This window comes from Aedes albopictus, chromosome 3 (genome assembly GCF_035046485.1).
Source record: "Aedes albopictus strain Foshan chromosome 3, AalbF5, whole genome shotgun sequence".
NCBI lineage: Eukaryota > Metazoa > Arthropoda > Insecta > Diptera > Culicidae > Aedes > Aedes albopictus.
The window spans coordinates 32,014,158-32,028,495 of NC_085138.1; the positions used below are offsets into that span (position 1 = coordinate 32,014,158).

The 14,338-nt window shown below is 36.4% G+C and overlaps 2 protein-coding genes across 16 annotated transcripts in view; one reads left to right on the forward strand and one right to left on the reverse strand.

Annotated features, from left to right (window-relative positions):
- LOC109415966 (high affinity cGMP-specific 3',5'-cyclic phosphodiesterase 9A) overlaps nucleotides 1-14,338 on the reverse strand; it is a 680,025-nt gene that overhangs the window by 29,994 nt on the left and 635,693 nt on the right. For all 15 annotated transcript variants that reach the window (XM_062856633.1, XM_062856639.1, XM_062856630.1 and 12 more), the window contains one exon: nucleotides 1,044-1,195. In XM_062856633.1, coding sequence (XP_062712617.1) covers nucleotides 1,044-1,195 — 152 coding nt within the window. The remainder of the gene's footprint in view (nucleotides 1-1,043; nucleotides 1,196-14,338) is intronic.
- LOC109419203 (neurofilament medium polypeptide) lies at nucleotides 1,642-2,338 on the forward strand. Its single transcript, XM_019693412.3, has 2 exons — nucleotides 1,642-1,815; nucleotides 1,877-2,338. Exons 1-2 carry the CDS (start codon nucleotides 1,650-1,652, stop codon nucleotides 2,128-2,130), a joined length of 420 nt encoding a protein of 139 aa, XP_019548957.3. The 5' UTR covers nucleotides 1,642-1,649; the 3' UTR covers nucleotides 2,131-2,338.

A 14,338-nucleotide genomic window follows, 5' to 3' on the forward strand; every position in this document is an offset into this window, starting at 1 on the left:
GTGGAATTTCAAGAGAAATTTCTAGAGGAATTCCTATAGGAATCCCTGGAGTAATTATTGGAGAAATTTAAAGATGAATTGCTAGAAGAATTCTTGGAGCAATGCTTGAAGAAATTCCTGCATCAATTTTTCAAGGAACTCTTGGAGGAATCCTTGAAGACATTTCTGGAGGAATACTCGAGGAATACCGGTGCAATACAGTAGCAATTTTTGAGGAATTACTAAAGCAATTTCTATATAGAATTCTATAGAATTTCCAGAGAATACCTAGAGAAACTTTTGTAGGAATTCCTAGAGGAATTCATGCAGGAATTTCTAAAGGAATTTCAAAAGAAATTTCTAGGGGAATTCCTAGTAGAATAACTGGACGAATGTCTAAAGCAATTTGTATAGGAATTCCTATAGGAATTTATAGCGAAATTCCTGTCGAAATTCCTAGAGGAATTCCTGGAGGAATCCCTGGAGGAATTCTTGGAGGAATTTCTGGATAAATTTAAAGATAAATTGCTAGAAGAATTGTTGGAGCAACGCTTGCAGGAATTCCCGGAGTAATACTGGAGGAATGCTTGAAGATTTACTAAAAGAATTTTCAAATGTATTCCTAGAGGAACTCCTGGAGGAATTTCTAGAGAAATATCTAGTGGAATTCCTAGAGGAATTACTGGAGGAGTTTCTTAAGGAATTCCTGGAATTTCCTGGAGGAATTCATAGAGGAATTCCTAGGCGAATCATTGGAGGAACTCTAGGAGTAATTTCTGGAGAAATTTCAAGTTGAATTGCTAGAAGAATTTTTGGAGCAAAGCTTGAAGGGATTCCTTGAAGATTTACTAAAAGAATTTCTAAAAGAATTCCTTGAGGAAATCCTGGAGGAATTCCTAGAGAAATTTCATGAGGAATTCCTGGTGGAATTCTCAGAGTAATTTCTGAAGAAATTCCTTGAGGAATTCTTGGAGAAATTCCAAGAGAATTTCCTGCAAGAATTATATTACATTTTTTTTGAAATAAACATTATGATATCAAAAACCACATTTTCATCGACTTACCTCAGGGCGAGCTCGGTCCGGGCGTTGATCTGGTAGATGTTGTTGTACCCGGGGTGGTCCAGGTCGTGGCAGATGCAGGACACCAGCAGGATCAGCACCTCCAGTTCGCCCAACCGCTGCACCAGATTCGTGTGCCAAGTGATGGCGTACATCTGCGGAAAAGCAGCAACAATATGCGATTTAAAATTAAGCTCTTATGATTCAGTAGCAGTTGGTAGTGCATGTGCGGGTTAGACACGGGGGGTGGGTAAACAGCAATGTGTTTCGACCGGTAGTGATTAAGGCCGAGATTAAAAAAGTTTGGCTCGTGCTGGTTGGATCTGGCGCTTCTAGTTGTGTCTATCGTCGTCGACGACGCGGCGTAGGCACGCTGCGCTGCTGGGATGTTGGGACCAAGAGATAATGGTCTGTGGTTGCCGTCGACAGAGAGTAGCGTTTAGCGTACACTTTCGAGTACTTCTGCTAGTATTTAGTTGCTAATAAACAAACAATGCTGCGCATCTCATGAAGGGTGTTTTTCAACGGAAATTAGACAATTTCGCTGTTTTGATACTTTCTTGGGTTGATTGCAGCGCAGCGATTAGAACAGTATAAAATGCCCAAGCGATGAGTTCTGCCAGTATCAGTTGTGCAGATCTTTCGTCTCAGAACAGTTTTGAAACTCGAGAAGCTCAAGTGTTCCCTGTTGAAAAAAAAATCCGAATCAAAATGAAGGCAGTAGCAATTTTGATGATTTTGGCGATGGTCAGCGTTTTGGACTTTGCTGCTGCAGGTGACCAAATCTCATATCATACGAATTATCCCAAATTTTATCAAAACTGTTCCATTTTCAGCACCCAAATTTCAGCGGGGACGTGTTGAACGATGGGCCCAGGATCCCGAGCCTACCGAGGGCGCACCAGAGGCCGAATCGGAAAAACCGGAAGAGGAAGCAGAGGAAAAGGAAGAGGAAACTTCGGAGGATGAAAGTGGTGGCGATGAAGCCGAAGGGGAAGATCATCATGGGAAACATTGCCCCCATGATGAAGAATCTGGACAATCCGAATCTGAACCAAATGCTGAGGGGCCTGCCAAGTCGGAAAAGTGAAGTTAGATTAGGTGGCATGTCGGTGTAGCTCGATAATATTTTGTTATTATGAAGTTCTGTATTACATAGGCGTAAGTGCAGTAATAAAATTATTGATAAACAATTATTCTCTTTATAAAATGAGGAAATTTGATCTATATGAATATGTGTTTTGATATCAAGTTTTTACAGAAAAAAACAAAAATAAAAAACTGGTTATATTGATATATTTAAAATTTTAGGTTTATTTTAGATTTTTGTCCTTGAAAAAAAAATGTTGTTGGCCAGTGTAATATTTTTCCTTAAAGCCTAATCAATGCCCTAAGACTTGTTCTTAGACAATTTTTCCATATCACCATCGGATTTCAAGAAACAATTTTTATATATGCAGTGGCGTCTTGGTTTAGTTCTGTTAGTTTTCACCCAAGGAAAATTTTTGAGGCCAAAAACAATGAAAAATGAAGAGTTTTTTTTAAATCGATTTTTCATACGTTTTGAACGGGGAGGCTTCGACTTAAAACGTCTAAAACGCAGTAGGCAAAACAAAGTTTGCCGAGGACAGCTAGTATATAATATATTATATATTAGGAAACCCAGTATTTTTCCCAATGTTTCTCAAGGAGTGCCTCCAAAGATTTCATTAAATGATGCAATTTCTGGAAAAAACTCAGACATTATTGTAGAAATTCATTAAAAAATTCCTAAAGGGGTTTCCTTTAGAAATGCAGATATTTTTTATTGTAAAAGTTTCTCCAAAGCTTCATTAGGTTTTATTCCATATGTTCATAGATTCCCTAAGCCTAAGGCATTTATTTAGAATTTTCACTTGAAAATTCTCAAGACATTCTGAAAGTTTCTCAAGGTGTTTTATTTTCAGAAGTTTGTCCAGCTATTCCTATTATGGATCAGTTACTTTATTTGCAATTTTTGCAGGAGTTTTGGCAGACATTTCAGGAGATTCTTTCAGAAATTTGTCGATGGATATCTGCAGGACATCTCTCAGAAATATCTTAAGCTATTTTTCCTTTAAATAACGTTCGCAGTTCCCCAACAAATTGCATATGATTTTTTTAGGAGATAAGGAGGTATCTCAAGGAGCTTCCTTAACTCTGTAATACCCAATCCCGCCTTTAGACGGGGTATAGTTTGAGCATTTTTGTAATTTTTGTTCCGTGGAAAATCAAAATTTTTATATTTTTGGCTGATATTTACAACTGTTTTGTATATCTCAAAATAAATTTTAGTGTATTTTGAAACATACTAACATGTTTTAAAAATCATTGAAAAATTGATGTTTTAGTCACCTTTCAGAAGTCATTGTTTATTTTGCGATTCAACTACAATTAACATATTTTACATTTTTCCCAAATCATTCTATCCTAGTTTAATAGTTTAAGGGAATCGAATACACTCTTAAATTATTTTCCTTAAAATTACACGGAAAATAAAATTTTCAATGAATAAAAATAAAAATAAAAATATTTCAACAATAATCATAAAATATCAAAATGTTTTTATCTAAAAAAATCCGTACCCCAAATAGGCTTCCAAGAAAAATATAAAAGTGGGGGAATGTTCAAAAATAAAAATTAGAAAAATCAAAAACTGAAATTCACGAAATCTTAAAAAAAATTAAAAAGAATTATCTTCCAAAACATGTTTCAATCGATTTTAGATGATGAAAAGTGATGTTTAGATCAAAATCAAAAATTTGGGTATTAGAGGGTTAATCATCAGGTACTTTTTCAGAAATTTTTGTCCAAGAATCGCTCCAACAATTTTTCAGTAATTTCTTCAAGGAATCGCCAGAGTTATAACAAGGAGATTCTCAAGAATTGATTTCTTGAGGCAATCATCTGAATTTAACTCAGAAATTCTTTCAAGAACTCTTCCAGTCATGTTTGTGTAATTCCATGAATCTCAAGAAGGAACCCCAGGAGATATTTCTGACAGAGCCACCAGAGCATTTTCCAAAATAAAACCGTGTAGGAATTTCTGCAGGTATCACAGAAAAAAATTCCTCATCGAATTCTTGAATGAATCTTTAGAAGAATTAAAACAAAAACAAATCTGTAGGGTTTTTCCAAAGAAATGTTTCGATGAATTTCGATAAAATTCCACGAAAGAACTGTTGAAGACATTCCTGAAGAAATCTCTTATACTCTGAAGAAGTATCTGAAGATATATTTGTAATTGCGTTACGAATTCCCCTACTTTTCACTCGCGAAAACAATGTTAAAACGGCCTACTTTTCTTCACTGAAGCAAAGGTGCCGAAAAGTACTATTTTTCGGCACTCTTTAGAGTGCTGAAAAGTAGTACTTTTCGGCACTTTTGCCAGCACACACTTTTTGTTGAGTACCGCTACCTCCGTAGATACAGTTGCTACTTCTACATGCGCTGAGCAGATCGAATCCGAATCAGGACGATTCAGATTCTGATTTGAACTGTCAATCAGGCGTAGAAGCAGAAACTGAACCTACTTTTGCTTTTGCTTATGATGCTGCATGACGACGACGGGAGCTTGAAAACTTGCGACAGTTGGCCTACCATAGCCTACCTGATCGAAGAAAATACTATGTATGCACTACGTCCTGTCGCGCATGGAGGCTCGCACGTGGTTGCTGCTGATACACGTTTGTGTGGCTAGAGAGATTATACTGTACGGGTATATTTTGCAATTACAAAAAAATGTGTATGCAACGCGTTGCAAAACTCGATTTTTTCAGCACTCGTCGTATTTATCCAACTCGGCAAGCCTCGTTGGATAAACGTACAACTCGTGCTGAAAAAATCATCATTTTGCAACTTGTTGCATAAATAACTATTTTGAATGCATTGCCGCTGACGAAATATCAGAAGAAATCTGAAGTATTCGCTGAAAAAATCGCTGAAGAAATCACCAGTAAAATTTCTGTAAAAATCTCAGGAAGAACTTTCGAATGAATCTCCAGAGATATATTTGAAAAAATAAACCTGGGATTTTTTTTTTAAGAAATCCCAGCAGGAAGTTTTGGAAAGCTTCCTAGAGAAATACATGGAGAAAATCCCCGGAAAAGCCTTGGGCGGAGTTCTTAGAAAAGTTTATTGAGTAATCTTTAATAAAATTTGTTATCGAATCTGTGGAAGATTTTCTAAAGAAGTCCATAGTGAAATTTCCGGAGGAATTTTGCACTTTTGATTTTAAGAAAGAATCACAGAAAGTATTTCTGAAAGCATTCCTTAAGCTATTAGTCGACATATTTCTGAAGAAATTCTTGAAGGAATATCTGAAAAGATGTTTTAGGCGCACCATGATGGGGTAGAACAAGTTCAGCGAGCCTGACTGGGTTATATTGACCTCAACATTCTACTAGGGTTAAGGAAATGCCGGAGAAATTTACGGAGAAATGCAAGGGGGGATATCCTTTGGAAATTCTGAAGGAACCTCTGTATGAACTCCTTGAACAATTCCTGCAAGATTTTCTGGATGAATCCTTGTGGAAGTTCCTGAACACATTCTGGCGGAAATTTTCAATAGAATTCTTACAGCAATTTCTGAACAAAAAATCTCTAGTGGTCAAAGACACCCTTGGAAGAATTTACGAAAGAATCTTCGAAAGGATTTCCGAAGCGATCCCTGTATTAATTTGTAAAGGAATCCCTTAATTCCTAAACGAATCCTTAGAAGAAAACTTGAAGTAATCCCTGGCAGAGTTTCAGGAGGAACTCATAGAAATTTACATAACAGTGTTCATGGGTACATTTCTAGAGAAATTCTCAAGAGAAATATCTGAAGGAACCCCTAGAAGAATTTCTAAAGAAAACTTTGGTGAAACTCCTAAAGGAGTCTGTGAAATTTTTTCTAAAGAAATCCGTGAAGCTATTTCTGGAGGAATATTGAACTTGTGATTTTCTGAGGAAATCCAAGGATCATTTCCTGGAACAATTCTCGTATGGAATTTTAAGAGTTTATGAAGGATAACCATGGAAGGTTTTCTGGAGGAGTTCTTAGAGAAACTTTTGGAGGTTCCTCTAGAAGTAGTTCTGAATCAAATTCTAGAGCAATTTCTGAAGAAATCCATCGCAGATTTTCTAAAAAAAAAAACTTTCCAAAAGAATCCGTAAAAAACTTTTTTTTTTCTAAAGGAATCTATTGAAGACTTTCTGAAGGCAATATTGGTCGAATTTCTGAAATAATCTACAGATATTCTTAAATAAAATCACTGGAAGAACTTCAGGGATCAGGGACCAGGGATCATCAGAGGCATTTATGAAGGATTTCCTGGGGGCAGGATTTTCTTTAGGAATCCATGCAGGAATTATTGAGGAAACCTATCAAAAGAATTCTAACTAATCCCCTTGGAGATATCTTTGCAGGAATCGCTACAAGAAATTTTGAATGGAACTCTGGGAAATGTATTAAGAAGAAATCCAGGAAAAAATGTGAAACATGCGTATTGAGAAATAGAAGTATAAACCTCTACAAGAATCCTTGAAGAAAATTTTCAAATTAAACCCTGAAAGATTTTTTGAAATAATATCTCAGAAATTTCTTATAAAAAACATGAAATTTTATCTAGTTTAATCCTTGGAAAAATGTCCGGTGGAATCCTTTGACAAATTGAAAAAAATCTGAGATAATTTCCTGAAAGTCTGAAATTTAAAAAGAAACCTCCTGAAGAATTTTTGATTTGATTTTTTCAAAGAATTCCTGTACGAGTTTCTGTGAGAGTTTCTGGAGGAAAACTTTGATAATTTTTCTACGAAATCCCCAGAAGAATTTCTGAAAGATTTTGTGAAAGAAACCCTGCGAGAAATTCCGAAGAAATACCAGGTGAAATTTATGAAAGAATTCCTGGAATATTCAATTTGTTTTGAGGGATTAATGGTTTACAAGTGGCCAAACAAACATTAACTGAAAATAACAATTGTATGAACTAAAAGAGCATCATCTGACAAAAGAGCTATAGCATCTTGTTTCCTAGCCTTAGGCCTTTTTGGCGCCCCTCAGAGACTAGCGCCCTAGGCGGGGGCCAACCTTGTCAAGCGTACACTACGGCTCTTCTTATACACTCAATTGAGGGATATAATTTAGAACCACAAAGTATGATATAATAAGGCATGTAACATCACATGTTTGCTTATGATAAGGATTTTACAGTATCCAAAATTTGTAAATTATACAAACTACTTGCATATTCACTAACATATGTATGTTTGTAACGCATTACGTGTAACGCGTAACGCACTATGTGTTACGTGTAGAACGTCATAGATGACTAGCAGACCACACGAACATTTATAAAAATATGTCATACAAGATCGATTATTTGTTAAAACTTAGATCTAAACATCAATGGAACGAATTGACCTTGGCTTTTTTCCCATTGGTACTTCAACTTTGACGATTTCTGTGGCCCAAACCGCTGGATGAAAACATTTTAAATTTTGACCACAACATTTCCTATATATACTGACACTGCAGTGAAATTTTCATGAAGTTACTTAAATTTTTCACTGAAATACGGATTTTTGAAAAAAGTATGTCGAAAAATGCATTTTTCAAATGAATTGTTATAACTCAAAATATATAATTTCTATCAATTTGAAATTTTGACCATACATTACGAATATATTGATGATGAAGTGGTAAAATTTTCAGCCAAAAATATTGATTATTGCCGAAGTTGCAACAGATTGAACATGACCAATTTTGGGAGGAAAATTCAGCTCGGCTTTTTTTTTGCTACTGAGTGTAAGACTAACGTACTAGGCCCGTGCACAGAAGTGACGCCAAGGGAGGGGGTTTTCCCAATTTCTGCAATTGGCGGAGGGGCGCCTAGTGTATGGAACATCCGTAATGGGGGGCTTTTTTACTATTTCTTTATTTGACAGGCTCAGACGCCCGAAGGCTTTACGGGGCCAATAAAACCTTTTTTTCATTTTGAATTAGACAAACTAACAGAATCACAACCACTCTGTGACTCTTGAATACTACACGATTTCTACTTCTCATTTCCGCGTTCAGTTGACAGCCGACGTTTATTGGTTCCACAATTGATCTCATATGGTGAAGATGAGCTATCAGTCTCGCCGCCGTCGTCGTCGTCGTCGTCATCTCCATTCGTGCTCTGTTGGTGTTCTGTTTAGATCACTGAGAAAGCAATTGAATTGGATCTTGCAAATATACAGAAGCAGCATTAGCTTAACATTTAACTGCACCAATCGATGAAATCGAAGAAATTTTTTCCGAACAAAATTCCGCGCGTCATTTCACATGGACACATTTTAGGAGCCTGTGATAATGTTATAAACATTATTAACGAAAACAGAACCCAGTTAACCGACATGATTGTTTGTACCATGAACATTTTTTTTTGTGAAATTCATTAACATGTCACTTGAGTTTAGTTAAGATGGTTTCTCGAAGGCACGAGAAAGGTACCATTAGGATTTATAAGGGATTTTGTTTTACCTCTCTGATCGGATGGTACGCGGCACCTAATAAGACAGTATTCGTCTAAGAAGTAATGTCACAATAGACGGTGATAGCTTCAAGGTGGTGGATGAATTCGCCTAGTCGTGAACTACTAATGTCGAATTCGTTTTTGAACCTGGGTTGGAACTGGATCGGCGAAAAATGTGTAAACAAACAAACGTCAAACAAAATTCACCACAAGCGAACCTGAGTCGGGTTGATGTTGCAACTGTGATCTGATCCAGTTCCAACCCAGGTTGGAATTGAATCAAAAACGAAAAAAACATAAGGCGTATTATCAGTGGAAGTCATTTCTTCTACAGGCTCCAGAAGAAACTGAGATTAAAAAACGACTTACTTCGCATGAAATGTAGCTCTCTGCGTTCTACGGTGAACTCAGCATCCAGAAGGTGTCCAGTCCAAAGCCAAAAGGATACGATGCACAGGACATGTTACAAGAATGCCGAACACAAAACAAGAAGGCGTGGAGCACGGAAAGCACGATGGACAAACCAGGTATAGCGTGATCTGGGGAGAATTGGGCACGACCGAGGATGGAGAGCGGCAGTCGCAACCGGAGTATTGTGGCGTACTATTCACTATGTTTTATATTGTAGGGCAGCGTTTCTCAAACTATCGGTCGCGACCCACTGGTGGGTCGCGGGCTGATATTCGGTGGGTCGCGAAGATTTGTGTGATGCTCTAAATAAGATCACCCTTCACTTATGTCGAATCATGTTTCGAAATTAAAAAAACACTCTCTGGAAGAATCAGTGAACGTTCACCGAATTATCCATATATTTCAGGAGAGCTTCGGATTTTTGCTTGAATTTCGATATTTTGAACATATACCATATCTGATCATCCAGCAGCACTATAATTACTCGCGTAAATATTGAGTAGCATTTTAATCAGTATCTGATTGATGGATCCTGAAATGTATGTACGTCGTTACATACAAAATGTATGATTTTGAGTGATAACACAGTGCACCCTTATTCGACAAGCAATTCTAAAAGTTGTACATAAGCATAAAGTTGCTACTATATCTCCAATACCTTTTTAAAAATTAATGACAGAATTCCTCAAATTGGTGGCGTCCTGGAGTAATGCATGGAGTAGGAATGGTCAAATCTATATATATAAAATCTATATATATAAAAATGCAGTGCCATACGTGGGACCGCGCATAACTTGCGAACGGAAGGTCCGATTTTGGTCGTCTTAGTTTTGTTCTGTTAGTTTTCACCCAAGGAAGGTTTATGAGGCATAAAACATGGAAAAATTGAGAGTTTTTGAAAATCGATCTTCCATACATTTTGTGACCGAGGACTTGGTCTTGGATGGAAACTTGAAACGTCAAAAAACGCAGTAGGCAAGACAAAGTTTGCCGGGTACAGCTAGTTTGTATTAGAAATTCGCCAACTTATCTCAAATTCTTAAGACAGCGAGTTTACTGAAACTAACTGCTTTGGAATGTCAATATTATTTTGACCTTTTTCGGGAAACAAAAAAAGCTCTGTAAATAAAAAAAACTACAAATTTCCTAAGAATAAGTCTTGCGTAAGGTAAGTTTACCACATCATCGAATTGAACGTGTTTGATACAAATAAACTTATATCACAATGGAAGCGATAAAAACAGTTAAATTTTTCAAAAATGATTTATGTCTTTTTTTTTTTCTTTATTAGAGAGATTTCCAGCCCGAGGCTGCTTCATCTCTTTTGACTCATGTTATGTGGGTAGGTTGCCAAATTCTATTAAAATCAAAAGTGGATCGCAAAGTGGAAAAGTTTGAGAACCCCTGTTGTAGGGTAATTTTCCAATTGTTGCACAGCTGAAAACTCGCCTGTTGTTGCACACTCCATGTTATTCTTATGAGGTGTGCAACAACTGGAGAATTTTCAGCTGTGCCACAATTGGAAAATTATCCTATTTGATGTTTCTACAAAAAATGCATATAAGATTAAATTTCCCTGCTTGACTTAGAAGTCAAGGTTGTTCGGCTGCTATCGGCTCTTCTCCCAGTCTGCACCTACAGCGGATGGCCAAAATGTTTGGGATAGGCAACTTTTTTTCTCCCACAAAAAAATTCAACATGCTGTAACTTTTCATAGAGTGCATCAAACAATCTCAAATTTTGACTGTTTGTCAACCTATTATTTGTGCATCATTGGTACAAATTTGGGCACGATTGATTATTTTTTCGCGAAGTTAGAACCGTTCGGATAAAACACTATTATTTAGACAACTAATTTTTGAACTGTCATATCTCGGAAACCAGTGAACCGAATTGAATGATTTTTTTAACGTTTATCAACAATATATTGATACTCAATACGACGTTATAAAATGGAATTATTTCTCACGGCGAATTAAGTTATTCCGGATTGAAAATAAGTCAAATTTACAATACCACACAAAAATTACTAAATGTGTTCTTCCATCAATCTAAATAGGCTCTAATATATCTGATTAGGAACAGAAGTGGAAAATCTTTGGATATCAACACTAAAGTTTATTGACATTGATGTAAAAAAAGACATTTTTTCGAAAAAAATCCAAAAAGTGTCAATCCATGATAATTTTTTTCAATATTTAAAAAGTACCTATGTTTTAATAGTTTGTGAAGCATTTACATATTGTTAGTGTACGTTCAAAATTTCATTCAATTCGGTTCACTGGTCTCCGAGATATGACACCTCAAAAATGGGTTGTCTGAAAAATAATGTTTTACCCGAACGGTTCTAACTTATTGCGAAATATTAATCAATCGAGCCCAAATTTGTACCAATGATGCACTGCACATATAATAGGTTGACAAACAGTCAAAATTTGAGATTTCTTGATGCACTCTATGAAAAGTTACAGCATGTAGAACTTTTTTGTGAGAGAAAAAAAGTTGCCTATCCCAAAAATGTTGGCCATCCCCTGTAATTAGGAAATTGGTCAATAGTTTATACTCATTTCCGCAGTAATCCCCTCTTTACAAAAGTGTATGTTCTTTGGGTGTTTTGTTATGTTTTAACGAAGGCGTATTCTTCAAAATAGATTTTGTATTTGCTTTTTTATTTACACGTTATCAATGATAGGCACTAAAACGTGACAGCTTTTTGAAAATATTGAATATTCTCACATGTTCCATTAATTATGTAAGCCAGACTGTACAAATCCTTGCAAAATCAAGTATCTCTGAAGAAGACTCATGGCTTCTAAAATATCTCAGCATCTAAAATACGACGTATCTGCGGTACTTCAGAAAAGAAATAACAGCATATACAGTAGCGTGGCTCAAAATACCACATGTCAAAAAGTTCGATGGGCCCCCTTTTCATTTCGTTCTATATGACGCCACGATGCTGTGGTAAAATTTTTAGCCAAATACGTTAACATTAGGGCGGTGCTAAACTCGTTTGAAGTTTGTATGGAAGTTTATATGGGAAAACATCTTTTTTAGCATTTTTCTCATGAGGGGCACTATTTTTACTTAAATCACATAGCCGATTATATAGAACTATAGTCTTACATGTGCCAAAAAACTTTATCGAAGACCGCAAAGTCATCCGAAGCTTGTAAGAAAAGATATTACATGCAGACCATTTGGTGGTGCTTAACATTTAGCATGTAAAGGAATAACAATAGCAATAAAATCTCATTGAATGTGCCCGTACTGTCTAGGCTATAGCTTTTTTCGCAAGTGTCTGATTACGTTGCGGTCTTCGATAAAGTTTTTCGGCATATCCCAGGCTATATTTCTATAGGATTGATTACGTGTTTTAAGGAAAATTAGAACCCCTCAGTAGAAAATTGCTAAAATCGATGTTTTCCCATATAAACTCCCATACAAACTTCAAACGAGTTTAGCACCGGCCTAATGTTAACGGATTTGGCTGAAAATTTGACCACAGCATCGTGGCGTCATATAGAACGAAATGAGAAGGGGGCCCATCGAACGTTTTGACATGTGGTTTTACCATACAAGCTTGAGCCACCCTAATATACAGTTTACACCCTGGGCCATCTGATGATGCTTGCATATAAAACATTTCAAAATTAATGAGTTTTTAAGTAAAAAAAAAACTGTCAATACACATCCTTAGTTTACAACCTGTTGGTCAGTCTGGATTGCTCATTTTGGTTACTCTAAATCAGCGTTTCTCAAGCTATGGGTCGCGACCCACTGGTGGGTCGCGAGCTAATTTTTAATGGGTTGCAAAGTCTTGATCAACTTATATCAAATAATACTGCTCGTTATTTTTATTTTTTCAAATACTCCCTTAAATAATCGGTACAATTATTTTTAGAAATACAGTTTCTCTATTCGAAATTTTGTATTCAAAGTCTTTGTCTGGAGTATATTGAATATTGAAATTACTGTCTGCGTTCTGGCATAGATTCTAAAACTCTTTTCATATTTCATTTTTCATTCGATTTTAAAACTATGAGTTTTCAATCGGAAGTATAAAGATTAGGGTGAATTTTTAGATTTTACTTGTGTACTAAAAAATGAGTTCAAGTTGTTACTTGCAGTTACTTTTCAGTTAAATTCAGTTACATGCCAGGTTCAGCAGCTAAAATATAAAAATGGAAAATCCAGAAATAATCAAAAAATTACCAAACTTCGACAAGAAACCTCACTGTTACCATACTTCAGTAAAGCTAAACGTCGGTAAAGTTCTGCTGAATGTCGGAAGTTAGAATAACTAAAAATGGATTTATATAAAAATGGAAATGAAATAAGTGTGTATGGAGGATATGATTAAAGCATTCAAAAGGATTCATATGAGCATCCAGCACTACTATAATTCTAAAAATTTGATTTTCACCCACTTGCTGTGAATATTTATAGCTTTATCAATCCGATATTTCATTTGAAAATAGATTTTACAGATCCGAAGAAGCATAAAATTGCCACTATATCTTCAAGAACTTTGTATAAATTGTATGCTTTCGTTTTATTTTTAGATTGTCTGAGTGAACACCTAAAACCTGTTCTGCAGTGTTGTATCTGTATGGAGCTAGACTGGTCAAATATATTAGAAACTTGGATACTTATCACAAATTCTTAAGACTTGAGCTTGAGCTTGATTGACCGCCCGCAGTTGCTACTCCAGTATCGCCAGATCAGCTACACTCACACAAGGAACCAATGAGATAGCTGCTTGGGACTAACAGGCATCTTCAGTGTGTGAGCGTTAGTGGTCTTGTATTTTTAGGCGACAATGGCGCCTGCTGCGTCAGGTTGCAGGCCAATGGGGAAGGGGAGGGAAGTGATGATTGCAATCGCTTGCCCACAACAGGCCGTTAAATCCTCTGCGCCTGCACAAGGTCATGCGGATGTTGGTGTGTTGGTGGGAAATGTTTATTTTTGGCAGATGGATCATGCATTGGTGCAAGGGTGCCAGGCGTAAAGCGATAGAGTATGTGAAGAACACAAAATAGACGCAACTTATTATTCCTGGTACAAGACTGAGCCTATAGAAAAATGAAGATAAGATTGACATACAAAAAGGGAACAACAAGGAACAAACTCACCGGACTGACTCTTCATGGTCATCACCGACTACAGGACTAACACGTCCTTCCAGTCGTTACGAATGTCCACTCCTTCACATCACTCGCATGGTTTACCGCCGTCTAACGAAACTCTCTTGACTGGTAAAACGTAAATTCCCTCCCAAACAGTGTTGCCACAGGTACAGGTTATTCTGTAAAAGTACAGATTTTTTTCTACTTTTTGGTACAGATTCTGTACGGTACAGATTACAGA